Here is a 20,031-nt window from a genome sequence, read left to right as displayed (position 1 = left end):
TTGAGCAGGTTGCTCTTCACAGAAAGGATAGTGTGGCATTTCTTTGTTGGGAAACCCCGGCACATTGCGTGGCTCTCCTGGACTCCTGCAGCCTGCGGCACTCTTGTTAGGTCAGAGCAATCTCTACAGAGACATGACTGCTGCTGTTGAGACCACTGTCCATCATGTCAGACCTGGCTGTTCCCAGTAGCATATTTGATTCTGCATTAGCATTTGAAAGTAGAGGTTTATGTATATGACAAGTTGCCTCTTAGCTCAGTTGTACTCCACATGAACTCCTCCTTTATCTGCTAAACGCTCCACGTAGTATACAGTGGGTTAATCTCAGCTTTTTCCCTGAGAACATCTGTCTGCTGTGACTGGAAACAGGTTAATGAGAACAGTGTGACTGAACCGAAAAGTTGTGCGCTGTAAATCCAAAATAATTCCTCTCAGCTGAGCAAAGCTGCATATGGACAATCTACAGAAACCATCACAGACAGATGATGAAATTTACATCACAGACCCTCACATCTGTGCAGATGTCTAATAGTAGAAATAGAAATGAGGAAAAAGAGAACTTTCACTAACGTTTATATATCATGCCATTGCAAATGAGTCCAGTTTTGACTTAAGGGCTTACATGGGTTGATTCATATAGATTCCATACACACGAGTCCCATTCAGTCCAGGTGTGAAGGTGTTTGTGAGGAGGAGAGGTTAAGTGAGCTACTGAGAACGATACCTGCCCTTTCTGACTCACAAAAAGCTGCACTGTCTTTAACTTCTTTATTCACTTTTTAAAATCAACACACCGTCAATAGCTGTGGTTCCACTTGTCACTACAATGCAACTTTTTCATCTAGTCACAGCAGCACACATCATTTTAGGTGACAGGTCTGGATTGCTCACATTGGCTCGTCAGAACCAGATATGGAAGTTGTCAGGCCCACACTGTGATAGGAAAGTCTGGATGTACTCCAGTCACAATGCTCACCCAGTTTAGACAAGGCAAACAGATGGAGACTGACAGCCTGGAAGACGAAAGCAAACTCCCATTAAACAGGAAACTGGAATCAAAATTGAAGATTAAAACAGTTTGTGTGCAAGACATTAATGCAGCAGATTTTTCTTCACCCACTCTGATCTCTCCCAGCTGCAGGCTGAAGAATTATTAGTTTTATAAAGAACAACATACAGCAGCCAAACCGTACAGCCAGATGTGAGATTGACATTGTAAGATTAGATTGACAACGCTGGCCACGAGAAACAGATTGATAAAAAACTGTAATCACTCATGTAACCATGATGCAAAACTAATATTTAGCTGAATCTTTATATAATAATATTCAGTGGAGATACTTAAATCCACAAAACCAAATTTAATTATACAAACATACAGCAGATGTATTTTCATGAGTCAAAAGTTTTAAAGCTCAGTTTCATAATTGCAGGTAATTAACATTCCCATCCATTAAGATTGGATGTCATTGTGGTGCAGGCAAATAACATTACCTTCACATGTATGTACAGTACCATTAAAATTCAATAAAACTGGTGTATTACTGTAACATATAACAGTATGTATGTAGTAGAGGTGCAGAGCATTTTTCAAATTGACCTTCAAATGGTCTTGTATACAATCTGCTTAGCTACACTGTTTCCTGTGTTTAGTGACAATGTCATTAAAGGAGCCAAACTGAGTAAACATGATTCTCCACTATGGGCCGAGGCTCATTAACAAATAGCTACAGGCAGGTGTGGAACAAGCGATTAAACTGTGATTGATATACTCCCTGTAATGAAAACATACAGTAAATATATGAATATGCTAATACTGTTCTTTGTAAAAGTTGAACCACTTTAACCAATTTCCTCCTCATTTTCTGAGCCTTGGCCATAGCGTGGAATCATGTTTACTGTGGCTCAGGAGGTAGAGCAGTCGGCGGTTAGATTCCCGCCTCCTCCAGTCCACATGTCGATGTGTCCTTGGGCAAGATACTTAATCCCAAATTGCCCCTGCCATCAGTGTATGATTGTGTGTGTGAATGGGTGAACGTGACATGTAGTTCGTAAAGCGCTTTGAGCGGTCAAACGACTAAAAAAGTGCTATATAAGTACAGTCCATTTACCATAATGAGCCAATAAGCTGAAAAATGTATTTAATGTTCGCTGATTATACAATGTCATATCTATCTCATATGTGACATTTGTGATCTTGAAAGGTCCCTCAACTGTATTCTACATTTAGTTTCTGCCAGAAGATGACGGCAATTATAACAGGTGACGACTGACTCTTCCCTTAAGTAGTTAAAAGGACTCACCATCAGCCTGCCTCAGACCCACCCAAGCAGCAGGTGGTGTTGACAGTGCCTGTCATAAGAGGGCAATCTCTGTTACCTCAAAGGCACCCTGCTGTTCTCAAGGTCAAACCATCAGTGCGGCCTCTTCAAAGACACTACGTAGGTAGAATAAAAACAGCTCCTGAGAGTACTACTGATTTTTTTGTTGAGGTGTACAGTAATTGCAGGTCTAACGTGATTCTAGGTGGTCTACGGTAATTCAGGTGTGAGAATTGGTAAAAGACGTGTTGCATCTGTTTCCCCGCCTAATGGTGAACACACAAAGACACACAAAAGGATGAAATGTGCTTAGACGGAAAATGGACGAGGGTAGTTTAGAGACATTCGCTCGGCTGTTTCTTTTGTGTGGATTTTGATAGTTTTTTCTTTTTCCTTACAAATCCAGCTCCTGGCACGAGTTGGATCAGCCAATCAGCTCGTTAAAGTTCAGATCCACAGCCTTCTCTATCCCCTAACCCGTAAATATCTGTCGTAACACCTTTCAACAAGTGAAGTTCAGTCAAAACCCACTCATTATCTTTGGTTTACACAAGAACAGGAGTCCAAAAACAGTCAAAGATAGACCAGGACAGATGAGCCAAATTTTAAAAAAAAAGGAAAATCCAAAAAAAGATCAAGACGCTAAAAAAGAGATGTGATGCTGTGTTGCAGGATAGAGAAATCTGACAGGGGAATGAAAAGCCACTGCAAATGAGAGATGGGAAATGGCTTCAGAGACAAAGAGAGGGTCGCCAACATGTTCACTTCCCCTCCCTATAACAGCGTATTCATAACCTCATGCTGCCATTCATGATGTAAGGCTGAGGCAATTAACCTCCTTCATCTGTCACACACTCATAGCTGTGTGTGTTTGCGCGTGCCCGTTTGTTCATATGTGTGATAGCGGGCACTCATGTGACACTCATGTACATTTAGTGTTTATTTAGCGTGCGTGAGACAGTTTTCTGTGTTTGTGAGCGTGTGTTTCAGATCAAAGATAAAATCCCACTGCCTTTCACCTCGGGGAGATGATGTCATACTCCGCACAGCAAAAAGTGAGGCTGGGGAACAGCTGACTTTACTCACCGAGATAAAAAATCATCCTTGGTTTTTGCAGCTGCAGCATGACCTCATGTGTCGTGCATTACATTTTCCTATACACGATATAAGGATATTATTTAGTAAACCACAGTGCTTTTTAATTGCCTTTTAAGATATGCGAATTGACGAATAACAGGCACATCCTCCTCTGTGAGAGATTTAATTATTTTTATGAGAACTGTGCTATTTAATTACACACATATTTTCCTTAGAGCAGGTTAACTCTGGGCACCGCTACTGAAAAACAACAGCAGCAGAAATGATTTTAGATGCCACTTAGCTACAGAAGTTAAAAATGAATAATTATATTCTCTGATTGCAAAACTCATTCATTTTCATGTCATTTTTTACTGATTGTGCTGATTTAATGTTTGGCCAACAAATGGAAAAGAGCGCACATGTTTACAGGATAAACCTATTATGTTAAAAAAAAAAGAGTTTTATAACACAGGAAATGTGCATGCTGTCCTCCAACGGTTTTGCCACAGGATGTTAAATGTATTATTCAGTGAATTTACTCAGCTTTTTTTTTATTCAGGTTCATCATTTTCATCCCAGTATCAGTTTTGGAGAAAATTAGCGTTTTACTGACATGGAAGAACAACAAACATGTTTTCTCATTTATGATGTTAAGTATATAATTGCATTTTTTTTTTTTTTTTTTTTTTTAATATATGTATCAGCATGGTTTCTTTCCAGGTGAAGAAGCAATATCCACCTCAATGTGAAAAGTCAAGTGAGAGAGAAAATAATCCCTTTTCGACCTTGACATTTATATCTGAATTAGCCAAAGTTACATATACACTGTTTTTTAAAGGATCATTTTCAAAATGTTACACCTCTTTGATTTAATAAAATATTTGATTTCCAATGTTACGAGCACCACAAATAAAATCACATTCACTTTAGGTCAAGTTAGAAATATCAAAGATAAACATCTCAAAAACAATAGAGGCAAAAAATGACATATTTTTAAAATTTGGTTGAGGCATCTCTTTAATATCCTATTTACATGGTAACTGTCAGTCTGTTGGGGGAAAAGAAAAAGCAGCCAAAGAGGGGATTAACTTCAGTTTGATCTCTGCGTGTGTCAACTTACAATACATCTGTGACATATTTAGCCTAGCTTACTTTTAGCTCTGTAAAAATGCATTTCCATGTTGTTCCTATGTATTTAAAAACCGATAGAAACAGAAATTATAGTTTAACAAGCAGTTGGCTTATGTATTGCAGCTTTTTACTGAGCAACAACACTGTCCTTTGGCTTACCACACTTAAACCCAGCTTATAGTAGCCCAACACTAGAGGATAATTGGGCAGATTTTGGGTCCGATTCGCCCCTCCCGACAATTGCAGGCGTGGTCCTTATTTGAGGCTGGTCTGAGGAGATTATCTGCCCAAATGATCCTGTAGTGTGAGTGCTTTACAGACATAATCTTAATGTTTTTGACTTGATTGGAGTTTCCCCTATTTGCGATTCTTTAGTGCGAAAGACACAGGGATGGACTATTGATCATAAACCCAATAGGCAATGAGAGCGAAAAGCGTCATCAACCAGATGTAGTGTACTTGTGTAGAACAGAAACATGGCTGCCAACATCACAAACAGGACATTTTGTTTCACAAGCTACGTCGACAGTAGAAAAGGAGGACAGGCTTGTGGAAAAATGGCAACAGTATGAGTTAGTTTGTAGCAGTAGCGTGCACCAACCCCGTTTGAGACTACAATATAACTTTTCCATCTTGGCAACCACCTGACGACAACAATCCACCTCCATGTTTGTTTCTGCGAGATCCCAGGTCCCTCTGAAGTGTTTGGTCCTGTGTATTGAATGAATTATCTGGTGTGTCCATTCTTATAATATAAATATTAAGAATCAGTTCAATCTGTTGTTATGTCTGTGGTCTCCCACATTTTAAGATAAGTTAAGATTCAAAAACCCTCCAGTGTGCTCCAGGCATTACTCAACTCTGACTTGTTTGCTAGCTAACAACATACAATATGTAGAAAGTACAGTTTTCCTGTTTCTACTCTGCTACTAAACTAATGTCAGAGTGACCGTAAGGCAATAACAAGTGCATTTCCCATAAAAAAAATATTACTTCACACTTCATATTTATGTGTGGTGGAAAAACTGTCTTTCCTCACAAAGAAAAAGACCCTCCTACATTTGCTGACTCACAGTGTCGGACTTTAAGGTGAAGCTCGGATTATTACGTGTCAAATCGAATGTCAAGGTTATCAAATACTCTGCACGCCTTCTTTGCCCTGTTGAACGGGAGATAAGATGAGACACAGAGAAGATGCTCTTGCTAACGTGACGGGCTCAGCTAATTACTTTCACGAAGCCAGGAGCTTGTCATTCCAAAACTACCGGACACAAACAGACACTGCCGCCTTAACCCTCCTCATACACCAAGGCCAAATGGCTGACAGAGTTAAGACTGATTTGTTGAGGGGGCTTAAACGCGCAGGCACACAAATACACACATACATACACACACACACACAAGAACAATTTCATACAAACCCACGAAGACAGATAACAGAAGCTGTAATTACACAGTCGCTGTTCAGCCGAGGGTGAACAACATGGCGCTAAAGAGAGGACACCTTATTCTAAACACGCACACACACACACAGAGAGATGGAAGGATAGGATGTTTTACCACTACTCTACAGCTATAATTACAGCCATAAAGGAGAAAAGTAGATATGAGCAGGGGTGGACATATTCAAATACGCAAACATGTAATTATGTCAGCACATAGATTAGCACACAAGCACTTTGTAAAGGGAAGGTCAACAAGAATTATGACATGTTGTGTAGATCCTCAAGGTTATCACAATTTGGGTGTATGAGTGTTTATATCCGCGTGTTTTTTATAGCGCACGTAAAACCACTCGAGAAATGAAAGTGTTTTGTCGGAAAAATGTGACGATTTTTTCTCTTACCTTCTCTGTCCTTTTCATGAAAGGCTCAAACAGATGTACATGTGTGGGTAGAGAAAGTCTCCAGAGAGGGGAGAGCTTTTGTCTATTCAGTTGCCAGTGTGTGTGTGTGTGTGTGTGTGTGTGTGTAAAAAGAAGTGAGTAGTGACTGTTAGGAAAGACAAAAGTCACTCCATTTTCTCGGTTGTCTGCTCACTGTACATTGAATTCAGGTGAGGATTAAGAACAGGAGAGATGTGCAGTTGAATTTTATGTGAGTGATTTTTCCTTCAGTACTTTTTTCCCCCCCGTGTTCTTTATTAATTACAATTACACAACGGCAACCTGAAAGGTTATGTGTCGAAATATTAGCACAAACTTTGAAATTCATCTCTCCTGTGTAATTAAAGATGTTTGTGTATGTCATGTTATTCTCCTCTAATTATTTTATCATCATGATATTGCCAAATCTGTACACATTGAAATTTGCACAGCAAAAAAAAATCTATCAATTATTTAATTTAAAAATAGACATAATAATGAGACATATAATGTATGATCCATAATGATTGGCATTTTTAAACAGCATGGAGCAACTCCCTGGAAACAAGTACAGTTTGGGGTTAATTGGCATATGGCACCCTTCTTAGTATTTACACACACACACACACACACACCCTCCTCTTTTTTTTTTTTTTGGACCATATGCCACACTTTAGACATGATCTAGCTAGTTAATATATTCGACACATATTCCTGTGGGGACCAGATGCTACAGTAACTCTACGCATAGTAACAAAATGGCTCTACATTGTAAACAGGTAGCCTCCCCCCTCACACTGGCAATGTTAGCATAGAAAAGTCACGTTAGCATAAATGTAATAAAATAAATGTTTGTCTGCTACACAAGTTAGGAGCAAAAAAGCCTTCCTACAATTGTTATTAATGTTAAATTGGCAACGTTAGCATGATTCTTAGCCATCAAAACATACTAGACATGGATACGTGTCAGATGTGAAACCCACATTAGATATCACTCCAGAGCTAAAGTGTTATAAGATACCAGAAATGTCCTAAAGGTGTTCATTCATCAGCCACACAGTATTGCAACCACGTGGTCTGTACACATAAACCAGGCTCATGATGGACCTGACCATGTCAATAACTTCAAAGTTGAGTGGCGGCTGCTGGTGATCCGCAATAATTGTATTGTCCAGTTTTAAGGTGTGCACGCACTATTTCCCATTGTCTTCAAGTGGGATAGAGCTGAGGCTAACTGATGGACAATTGAACACAGCGTTTTCATGGAAAGACCCTGATGACTTCTGTCCTCCATGAAGTTATACAGTCTGAATAAGTCTGGTCCAGAAAAAAGCCGTTCCACTTCACAATGCTGCAAACGCCTTGATCCAGACACCTTAGGCGCTTGAGATAGCAATCTCTTTTCCTGTCTGATAAACAATGGCGGGGTGGTTCATGTTTACCTTAATGGGCACTGCCTTGTCTGTTGTAGTGCTGGCATGTGGCCCGTGCAGAACATGCTGCCTATAAATATCTATTAGTTATGTTGCTGTGTGTTCGATCAAGCCGCTCACCGAAACCCATCAAACATTTTAATGGCTAGTCGTTTTGTAGTTGTGCTCCTCTGCTTCTCTTGTTTAATGTGCCTCCTGCCTTCCTCCTGTCCTCTGCAGGTGTTTTGTGGAACCTTTCGTCGTGTGACGCTCTGAAGATGCCCATCATCCAGGATGCCCTGGCTGTGCTTACCAACGCTGTGATCATCCCCCACTCAGGCTGGGACACCTCACCCCATACACAGGAGGACCGCAAGCTGCACCTCCACTCCTCCCAGGTCCTCCGCAACGCCACCGGCTGCCTCCGGTCAGTGTCAGTGTCTGTGTTTCCCATGTCTCTACAACTGTACACTGCCAAATATCATGTTTACAAAACATAAAAACCTTAGTTTAATATTCAACATACAGATATCGGTGAAGGGTTTTTTGTCACTATTTCAGCAGAGGTTTATATACAATTTAAATACCACTTTGTGGAGATCTTTTTCCTGTACATAAAGCGCTATTAGCCACCACAATCAAATGAGGAAATAAGTATCCTTGTTCAAACCAGTGAGTGTATTTTTATAATGTATTCTGTATTATTTTTAACACTCTACACACAGAGAACTGACAGACTTAGCTGCTTTTAAGATGATTCACCATTTGGCTTTAGAACTGCTGTGGCTTTTTTGTTTTCTCACTGAAGACATGATGCTAGTCATGCAGCGCAATCTGGAAGTAGTAGCACTGTGACACATATTTTTTTGTTGTTTTGGCTCTGTACTCCAGCACATTGGGTGCACTTAGTGTAAAGTTAAAGTGCTGACTTTAATGTTTTCCATTAATTTATATATTATCAATGAAATAAACACATTGCCTTGTATTGTAAGAGTTGCCATGGTTGGGGCTGGGATCCTGAGCTGTATATGAAATAATATTGGAATGTAGTTTGTGTTTTTAGATTTTTGGCTGCGTTTTTAGTCATGTCTAATTATCCCCCGCATCAACAGATAGGATATAAGTATATAAAAAATATAATAACATTTTACAGTAAATCACTGATCTTTTACCTTTAATCTAAACCAAACAATGAGCTGAATGAGATTATAATTCTCTTAGTTTGTCCTTACGAGACTCATTTCACAAACATGCAATCTTTGAATATATTGTTAATATTGGCTAGTGCAATGCTAACTAATAGCATATTTATTACAACCTAATTTTCACTCCTCAGCAGGCAATTAGCTACATACACTTAATGGCTACTGATTGGCTGCATTATGAGCAGTGCAGCATAAGTAGTCACCAACTTCCATAAGTGTCGTCTTCTCAAATACTTATAACCATCCTGATTATTAGCTTTTTGTACATGTTGTGGGATTTAATTGAGTCGGGTCATTCTCACTAATTATGAATATAGATTACAAGATGATGAAAAGGAGGCATAATGAAAGTATGCTTGATAGTGGCTGTGTCAGACAGGCTAATACATCATCTCCAGGAATCTATTATAATATTGTTTTGGGATCATGGCATGTGCCTTAAAGGCATACAGTGAAGACACTGCTTGTCAGGCCTTCATTACAGACCTCCTGTGCTCTCCCCTCTGGCAAAATCCAATGTTAGTTACTCTGGAAGCAATGTATCAAAGTATTAAATCCTACAGTGCAGTTTAACAATGTGCTCCAGTACTTTGTGGTTAAGAATCCACTTTAATAATTTTGTCTTCCTTAGAGATATAAAGAGACAATAGTTTCCCATGCAGGTGATTATGACTCTAGAAGATTCCACTACATGATCATTTTATTTGACTTCTTCGACAAATCATTCATACACAAATCATACACAAATCATTTTCAGCAATGAATGATCAGTAAGATCATTTTGAAATGAAATGTTAAGAAAACAATCACCACAGGTTGTATTTTAACTGTGTTCTTGAGCTTTCAAAACCATCACTTCATATCAAGAAGTTCAAACAGCAAGGCAAATTTGAAAAGCTATGACAAATGGGCAAACCCTAAACTGCTGATGAAGATCATGCCATATGATCAAAAGCTCCAGCTGTTAAATGGACCTTGTGATGAGATTGCTGCACTTACTAATTGTTAATGGAACCAGTTGTTAATGATATTCGACTGTGTTATTAATGTCCACAGCATTTCAGTTGCTTTTTGTTAGTCACTGACTAACATAGTTTTCAAGGCGACCTCAAATATCAGAATATCCACTGTGTTGAGCATCTTTAATATCACTTTAATCAGTTTCAGTGAGGAAGGGAGTAGAAAGCCTGTAGTTTTAAAGCCCCTGAAAACTTGATTTCAAATTTAATATATTTCTGTGTATCATTAAATATTCATCATTAAATAAGAAAAAATCAGTTTGGGAAATAACATCATTAGGTATTTAAGTAGTATAAACAGCCAAAAGCTAAGCTAATTAGCTTTGTCGTGACTGTCTAGGTGGTTTGACGATGCTGAGCAACATAAACACACAATATAACATATTAAAAAAACGAACCAAAAATTAACTCAACAGAACAGACTACTAATTAATAATTTTTGGTGATAGTTAGGGTTTAAAAAAAACAAATACCCCACCGACAAGAAATCGTCCAACATAAACATAATTCAGGCCGAGTTAAACAAATTAAAATGAAATGGCAATTCAGTTTAATAGTCAGCCTGATCACCAAGCTTGGACCAACATGTCTCATAATGCAAAATGAATTAAGAAAAGGTACTGCGGGCTTTAAAAACTAGTTATAGCTAATCATTAGGGATTCCTGCAACATTAAATTTGTATTGCTGAGATGCTTTCCAAAACTCATTCAATATTAGCAGGACTGCATGATGAAATGTCTCTCTGGCTGTGAGCCTGTGCTCATAAATATTTCGAACACAGACGCATTGGCTGTTACCAGACATTTTTTGATGTGGTTCAGCATCAAAAGAAAGAAAAAAACATGTCTTGCAAACAGAAAAATGACAGCAGAGCCTTCATCAACAGTCTAAATGTGTCTATATTTGTCTCTTGCTGCTTAGATTTATCTTATTATTCCTCGTATGCTATACAATATATATAGAGTGTCTCCTTTAATTCGGTTTAATGAAGAACGACACCTGACATTTACAAATGATGTGGCAAAAGTGCAGTGAAAATACAGAGGGATTACTGCCATGACTGCATTTGCATTTCTGTCTGCAAAGTTGTCTGGCTTCCTGCTTGTGTGTGTGTGTGTGTGCCTATATTTGTCTCTGTCCAACTACACATGTGGCCCGTTAATCTTAGCCGCAATATGATGTCTCACCTGCTCTCGGAGAAAATAAACTACAGATATCGGCCGCTAACAAAGGCTTCGGTAGCTTCTAAAACTGTATGTGTGCACACATCTAGTATTGTGGTGTGTGTGTGTGTGTGTGTGTGCGAGTGTGTGTGTGTGTTGCAGGGGATAGCTTTGTGTGGATCAGCTCCCCAAACTCGAAGGGCTAATTCATCTTTCTCACGCCTCGTTAGGGAATGCTGGGAGTCTGATTAAAGATTGAATATTTCATGGCGGGTTTGGTATATCGCTGGCCACCTGCTCTCTCTCTCTCTCTCTCTCTCTCTCTCTCTCTCTCTCTTTCTCTCTCTCTCTCTCTCTTTCTCTCTCCCTCTCTCCGTCCGTCACCCTTTATCCTCCTGGCTTTCTCATTTTCTCTCCTTCTCCCTCTCCTCTCGTCTAGTCATTCTGCTCTCCATCTCTTTCTATTACTCCGTTCCTTCTCTCATATTATCCCTCCTTTATCCCTTTCGCTATTCTGTCTAGCCCTGTCTGTGCCTCGCTGTCTCTCACTTTCACACACACACACACACGCACACACACATTGCTTGTTTCACTCCTTGTGTGTGCAGGGAACATTGAAACTTATGCTGCTAGACTGAATTTAAAATATGTGCACTGAATTTGCAGGTGCGTGACAAATTATCCAGCCAATGAGCATTCTGACAGCAATGTGATGTAAAAAAAAAAAAAAGTGAACTATAAATACAAGCAGGAAGTATTTTAATGCTAGTGGATCCTTTCGGTTGTCAAGATAAACCGTTAGTGGCACTAATTCTCCAATCACAGACCATTAAAGGAGCAGTGTATATAATTTAGTAGCATCTAGAAGAATGGACTCGGTATAAATGGAACATAATATTCATAAGTATGTTTTAATTTGTGTAGAATCACCTGAAAATAAGAACTGTTGTGTTTTCGTTACTTTGGAATGAGCCCTTTATATCTACATAGGGAGAGGGTCCTTTTATACAGAGTCCACCATGTTGCTACAGTAGCCCAGAAAGGACAAACCAAACACTGGCTCTAGAGAGCCTTTCATGTTTTTCATACGTTTTGCAGCCACCTTAGATTGCTAGACTGCTAGATGCCACTAAATCTTACATACTGCACCTTTAAAGCATTATAGAGAGAGAGGAGATGACATCATCAAACATTACAGTAGAAAACATGATGGAAATACAACATTTCTGTTTATTTAATGTAGTCATTTGAGTAACGCTGCTGTCTCCTCATTGCCCAGCAGAGATTTGAGATTTGACTCACTTCGGCGGACGCTTCAATGTACAGTTAATCTAAGTCTGTTTCCATTGCACTTTGTTGCATTTTCTTTTTTTATCAATACACAAACTTTTTTACCTTTTTTTTTTTAAACTTTTAAACTTTTTTTTTTTTTATGTACCAAATCATTCTAAATTGAAAATGTGAATAAAACCGTTGGATAGACACACACCTTAAGTCACCAAGTGATCTCTTGAAGTTGCCGACCCAAATTGGCATACAGCATTGTTGAAGTAAGATTGCACTTATATTTGTGATCACAAAAAATGTCAATTTTTCAACCTGAGAAACATAGATTTATTTGTAATGTAAAGAATTTTGTCTTATTAAGACTGTTACGAACAGCAAATAGAAAGGGGTTCATGAACTGGCTGAGTCTTTGTTATTGTACACCGCTTGGTCTTTAGAAAAAAGAGAAAATGTGTGTTATTGAACATACCTGGATTATTTCTCTGAACTTTCCAACAAAAGACAGAATGTCATTGCGCACGACTCAAACACACACATGCAGAGGCATCCAGCAGATTCTTGCTTTTGATTACAGCTTTAAAGACAAAGCAACAATCTCTCCCTGTTGTTACCAAAAGAGAGTCATTTATGTCTGTGCACTTTTTCTCACAGCAGTAGCAGCAGCAGCAGCAGCAGCCCTATGGATGAATCAAATTCTGTTCTTTTGAAAGCTCCCCTTGTAAACACATAACCTTTTTTCCAGCAGTGTGTTTTTTTGTTTTTTTTTCTCACAGTATTTGGATTTTTGGCACTAAAAGATCATAAAAAAGATAATCTGCAGACTTGTTGCCTTGCAAGGAAAAAAATCTGAGGATTGATTATGCCAAATTTACTGAAGTTGATTGAATCGAATCCATTTACAGGTAGTAGCCAGAATGAAGTATATAAATTAGATTAAAAGTGCCATTAGTTATTATTTTTGGCTGTTTGTGTTTGTGTCCTTAGTCACAAGCTGCACAGCACAGGCGTGTGTGTTGGCGTATTTGTGTTTGTTTGTGTGTGTGTGTTTGTGTTCTCTCCGGTAACCTTGCGTCAAGGTTCAAGATGCCAGGAGAGATGCAGGCTAGAACAGAACAGCTCATCAACACACGGAAAAATTCAAGCGGATAAAATACGACACTCATGTAATTTAATCAAACCAAAACTCCACTGAGGGTCAGACAGAAACAAACATTTGCATTACTAATACATATCACCCCACTTGTGTTTTTTTTTGTAATTTACGCACCACAGCATCCCATTTAAGGTCAGTCCTATCTTAAATCTGCTGCAATACAGACAGAAGTGAATGTTATGACCACAACACACTCAGGTCAGTCCAGATAGAAAGAAAGATTCAAAGCATTCAAACTGGCATAATCTATCCATAGTGCCTCTCTAACAGATTTTCAGATTATAACGTTGATATAACAGACATGTTAGCAAACACAGCAAACTATAGTAATCACATTTTACTACTTTTTCTCGTACTTTACTCAAAATGTCATATTCTCAAATATATTCAAGCTGCAATGGATCCAAAATATGCGAGTGAACAACACAGACAACACATGAAAACACCTTAGCGACAACTTTCATGCATATGCACATCGAGCTGACATCAGCTCATCAGCAAGGTGAAAAAAACCGTCACAAACAAAGTGTTTAAAGCATTGTGAAGCCCTGGGTTTTGACTTGCAGGGAGCATTTCTACATAACTTTAACCTCAATTTTTGCAACTTTAACTATGTTTAACATCGACAGCCGACATCATAATAATATATAAATAACAAAAAACATGAAAAAGCTCTCTGTGCCCTTTTAAATCAAAATGTAGTCTGAGACTAAAAAGCTGAGGCTAGTTGTTGAAGACCTGAGGAACAAATGTGACTAATGGAGTTTTGGCAGCTTGGTGCCACGTCTCACTGACACTGAGGGCATGAGCATCTTCTAGCTATCTTTAATAGTCTGACATTTAAAGGGCATCACACTCAGGCACTCCCTCTCTGTCACATACACATACACATGAGGTTGCACATATCTACACTTTAATGCCACATGATCACGCACACACACAGAAAACTTTCAAGAAACTTTTGGAAAATTAAAGTTTAGTGTTACTTTGCAGCGTGAAGATTTGCATGTTTTGTATGTGAAAATACATGTTCAGTTTATTGTTGGACTGTTTACTGATGATGTGTGTGTGTGTGTGTGTGTGTGTGTGTGTGTGTGTGTGTGTGTGTGTGTGTGTGTGTGTGTGTGTGTGTGTGTGTGTGTGTGTGTGTGTGTGTGTGTGTGTGTGTGTGTGTGTGTGTGTTATAGGAATGTGAGTTCTGCAGGCGAGGAGGCCCGGAGGAGGATGAGGGAGTGTGAAGGCCTGACAGACGCTCTGCTCTACGTCATCCAGACAGCTCTGGGGAGCAGTGAGATTGACAGCAAGGTAACTTATAAACACACACACACACACACACACACACACACACACACACACACACACACACACACACATTTACAACTGCCTTGCCCATATACAAACTCCTGTAGCCTCTACAGTAGCTCATGCACACACAAATACAAGAAATACACACACAGCAAAATAATATGAAAGTATCATAGTATAATAAAACATAATGTATCACTGGTGTACACATAGGTATACTTTAGATTAACTGTGTGTGAATGGCCCTGTACTGTGTATGTGTGTGTCTGCATGTGCGTGTCTCACAGACCAAGGACTGAAATATCAATAGTTATTTGTTCTTTGTAAATATGTACTTTAGGATGATTACTGATTGTCTTTTTAGTCCATTTTATATTTACATAAATTTACATGCAAATGTGTTTTATCTGTGTCTTTGCAGGCTGTATGTATACATATTAATTTGTCTAAGTTGTTTCCCTGTGGTTTGTATGTTAATGTCCAGAGGCCTGCTGGCCACAAACTCCACACTGCAAAAAATGAAAGCTTAGTGAGGTTTTTTGTAAGGTCAAAATATAATAAGTCTGCTCATAAAGATATGTGGCTTTTAAGAAAATATCGCCTATCACTGAATGATGAGCATCAAAGTGTAGTTTACGCTTACACCAAGTACAGGTCTGAAACAAGCTACACTACTGTCAGATGTATCTCAGAAATTATATTTTTCATGTTTAAAGTCAGTAGGTGCATGAGTACATGAGTTTACCAAGCACATCTTTTTTACAGTGTAAAACATTACTCAACCCAGATAACCAATGACACAGAAACATAGTGAGAGTGTGTGAGCTTTTTTTGTATGCTTGTGTGCATGCACTTGTATGTGTTTCTGGTATAGGTGTGTGTTTGATGTGTAAGAGTGTTAGACTGTGTCACTACTGTGTGCGTGTGTGTGTGTTGAGTGGAGACTCTTCACAAGGAGATGTGAAGTTTTTAATCTGCAGAAATCCTTCACGAGATCAAAGTCTGTGACTATTGACTGCATAGCCACTCACAACAATAGGATTAGTGTGTGTGTGTGTGTGTGTGTGCGCGAGTCTGTCTACACTACTGTGTGCACACAGAATGTGTGTGTGCATGTTCGGGTTAATGTATTACATACAGAGCTTGCAATGCACAGTATTTTCATGTATGTTTTTGAATGTGTATGTTGATGTGTGTCCACTTGCATATGTATCTACAGACTGATTTTAAAGGACCAGTGTGTAGGATTTAGTGTTTGGTTTTTCTGTTCTGGGCTACTGTAGAAACATGGCAGTGCAACATGGCATTCTAAGCTAACGAAAACACAACAATTCTTATTTTACACATTTAAATGAATATTATATTCCATTTCTGCCAAATCTGTTCTGCTAGATGCAGCTAAATTCTACACACTGCACCTTTAAGTGTGTGTGTGTGTGTGTGTGTGTGTGTGTGTGTGTGTGTGTGTGTGTGTGTGTGTGTGTGTGTGTGTGTGTGTGTGTGTGTATGTGTGTGTGTGTGTATGTGTGTCTGTTTGCCATCTGTCCTTCTGTTTCTCCTCCTCTTCACACTTTCATCTTTTTCCATCTTCCTCTCTTTCTTCTCAACCATCAGACCGTGGAGAACTGTGTGTGCATCCTGAGGAACCTGTCGTACCGTCTGGCTGCAGAGACGTCTCAAAGCCAGCAGGGGGGCTCTGAGGAGCTGGATGGCCTGTTGTGTGACACAGGTGGGAAGGACGCAGAGAGCTCCGGATGCTGGGGCAAGAAGAAGAAGAAAAAGAAGGGTCACGACCAGGTGAGAAAACCAACATTTCTCCTTTCTTTCTTTTTGTCTTTTTTGTCTGTGTTCCTTTCCTCTCTTGATCTCTGGAGCTGGAGATTCTGTGGATTTAGTCAGGGTAGATCCATGCAGTTAATAATAAAGTGGATAATAATAAAAAATAATGTGGTGGATTCATCACTTTCTAATGTCTCTAAACATCCAGACAGACTCATGGACTTTGTTTTGGTTTAGTCTGAAGGCTGCTGTCCTCTTCTACAGGCTCAAAGGACCTTCATAGATATCTCCTGAGGTCCCTCAGACATGCGTGGGAAGCAATACTAACTCTTGAAATTGGACCAAGTCCTATCTGTAACAAGCAGTCAGCTCATTCTGACAGCTAGCTACAACTGGCATCTGCCATGTGTATTAAATACATTTGTAGTGAAAAAATATTGGACCTCAAAAACATTCAGTGGCAAAATTCCCGCAAGTGAAATGAGGCAGAGTTTGTGATGCATTCAATCTGAATGTTCTCCAACCTCCCATTTACACACTCAAAGACTGAAAATGTGTATGAATTGAACATGAGGAAGTTCAGTTCAGTTCTCACACTATAACTGTATCAAGCTGAATACAAAGCATGAAAACAGATCTCTCCACAAATTAACTACGACATCGTGTGCCAGTACAGCGGCAATGACAGAAAACAACTGCTCAATTAAAGCTGAGTATGCAAATTACTCACAGAATAAACAGGCCTGCAAGCTTCATTAACACAAGGTGACAGCAGATATTCAGTTTTGGGTCCCTACACAGAAAAAAAATACATATGAGTCCCTATGTACTGACAGTATTGTATCAGAGGAGGCATCAACCAGCAGGAAGCTGGCAGCTAGAAGTGGAGGCAGCAGATGGACATTCTCTCTGTGGAATATGTCAAACTGTTGCTCAGGCACATTGTTAGCTCAGTGTTGTAACTGTGGGTCTTAAAGTTGCTGAGTGTCGGATTCATTGTTTTGTTTTTATTAATCATACATTTGCTGATATGACACCTGTAACACCTTTAGCATGAAGTGAATAACATTTGTGGGCTCTGCAGGGTCCTGGTGGGTTTTAATTCACACTTCAACTGTTGAGATATCCTACAATCTTTGTCACTTTATGTTTATTTTTACCTTCTCTCTTATTTCACAACAACACAGTAGGTATAGAACTTTAACTACCACAAAAAAAAAAGTTATTTAGTCTATGTCGAAATCATGCCCTATTTCCTGTATAGTGCACTACATTTACCCTCTACCTTATTATTTGACTTGTCCCAATGCTGAGTGTCCGTGGCATATACACTACTTTCTGTAACAATCCCACAATGCAATGCTAGACAATTTAGAGACGATAAAACTACTGTTGTGAAACTCTACAGCTGATGGACAACACAAAATGACGATGATTAGTGAGATCTTGATTTGCTGCTCACTATTGAGTGTAGGCCTGTCACAATAATCACGTTATCGACTTATCGTACCATAACATAATTATCAACATCATCATGTCTATATATGGATTTATCGTATGATACATGGACATGACCTTTATCGTTTTGACCTCAATATTGCCACACTTCACATTAGCAGCTAAGAGGCTATTCATGTCACATTGGCTAAACAAGTAATGTCCTCCATTCCTCACTGTGCACGTCCTGAGTGGAGACTGCAAAAGTGAGCTCCAATCACAACCCCCACCCCGCTTGCATTATTATGCTATTATATTATCATTATATCAGTGGTATAAAATGATCTTCAAATGACAATAATATCGTTTATCGCAATTATTTCTGAGACAATATATTGTCCAACAAAACTGGTTATCGTGAGAGGCCTAATTGAATGAAATATTTAGTTTATTATGTATTTGTGACACAGCCTTATTCACCTTTGTTTGTTTAATGCTGTGACTTTATTGGCTGGCAGATGTCCGCAATTCAGATTCAACAGTGAGGCATAATAACTGTGATACAGACAGAAAGGTTGAAGGCAGGTCTATCATGATCATTTCAGATCTACTTATTTCAAATCAATTTATTGTACAATGACATCATTATCAACATCATGATGTGTATTATCTATTATATCTATTATATTATCATCAATACTAGTGGTATAAAATGATCTTCAAATGACAATATTGTTTATCATGATTATTTCTGAAACAATATATCGTCCAACAGATATCGTGACAGGCCTAGTTGAAGGTCTTGAACTTTTTTAAATTTAGACACGTATCAAAGTAGTTTCTGTGTTTCAGAAGTGGATGACTGTATAACACCATGCATTATTCAAATCAGTGTAAAATTAGCATCTTTTCTTCTAGCATCTAATGGGTATTTTTTAAACTAAGACAGCATCTCTACCATTATTTGTTTTTACTAATATAATTTTGTTGTCAGTGTTGGGTAAGAGCTGAGTTTCTCACTTAGTATTGTAGCTCTGTGCTCGTTCTACCTGTGGAAATTTGGCTCAGTTCATCTTTGGTTCACACTATCTGAAGTCTCAAATGAATATTTATGAATGCATTACAGCTTTCTTTGATATTCATGATGTTGGAACCAGAGTTGTTATCCACGTCGACTCCTGACAATCACCTACCACCTGGATTATTTGGGATCACGTCTGCAGAATGAGCTGACTCACGGCTCACGTTAGATCAAGAAGGGCTTGATGATGATGTCAAACAAATGTGCTCCTCTTTATTACGATCAACACACGCTGCTAGTCACTACTCTACCTCCAATCCTGCTTTGTGGCTATGTTTTGGTTTTTGTTTTCTATGAAAAGATGGCTAGATCTGCTAGGGGTTCAGATATTTTATGACACCCTTGATTCGAATGACAAATCTCATTCTTTGATGTAAAAAAAAAAATATGCATGATCAACAAACCAAAGAATCAAAATGCGAGGTTTTTACACAGCTGCATCAGGGGATTACGGCTTTACCTGCAGATTAAGCCTTGTTTGACTTTGTGTATACTGGCTACCTGTGCTCAGAATCAAAAAACTGATTTAGTACATCTCTAAGGATTTTCCTGGGTCTGTCCATCTGTTGCCAAAAGGCAGACTTTCATCCTCCTTTCAGTTAAAAAACAGAAAGAAAAAAAGCAAGCTCCTTTAGCTGAAGAATTGGCAGAAACCTAACTGCTGCCTTGGAGCAGGCTCTAACCTCTTGTCATGCTAATAAGCAATCAGCATCACATTATGGTCGAGTGCAAGACGTCTTTTACAACTTTTAGTGAAGCCGCAGGGGAATGAGAACCCAACACTTCCGGTGGA

The 20,031-nt window shown here is 38.9% G+C and overlaps 1 protein-coding gene across 2 annotated transcripts in view; it reads left to right on the top strand.

Moving 5' to 3' along the window:
• Nucleotides 1–20,031, top strand: part of ctnnd2b (catenin (cadherin-associated protein), delta 2b) — a 136,184-nt gene that overhangs the window by 101,343 nt on the left and 14,810 nt on the right. For both annotated transcript variants that reach the window (XM_062428552.1, XM_062428553.1), the window contains 3 exons: nucleotides 8,049–8,235; nucleotides 14,824–14,941; nucleotides 16,556–16,738. In XM_062428552.1, coding sequence (XP_062284536.1) covers nucleotides 8,049–8,235; nucleotides 14,824–14,941; nucleotides 16,556–16,738 — 488 coding nt within the window. The remainder of the gene's footprint in view (nucleotides 1–8,048; nucleotides 8,236–14,823; nucleotides 14,942–16,555; nucleotides 16,739–20,031) is intronic.

This window comes from Scomber scombrus, chromosome 11 (genome assembly GCF_963691925.1).
Source record: "Scomber scombrus chromosome 11, fScoSco1.1, whole genome shotgun sequence".
Taxonomy (NCBI): Eukaryota; Metazoa; Chordata; class Actinopteri; order Scombriformes; family Scombridae; genus Scomber; species Scomber scombrus.
Note: the sequence above shows the minus strand (reverse complement) of the source record. Positions and strands in the feature narration are given on the sequence as shown.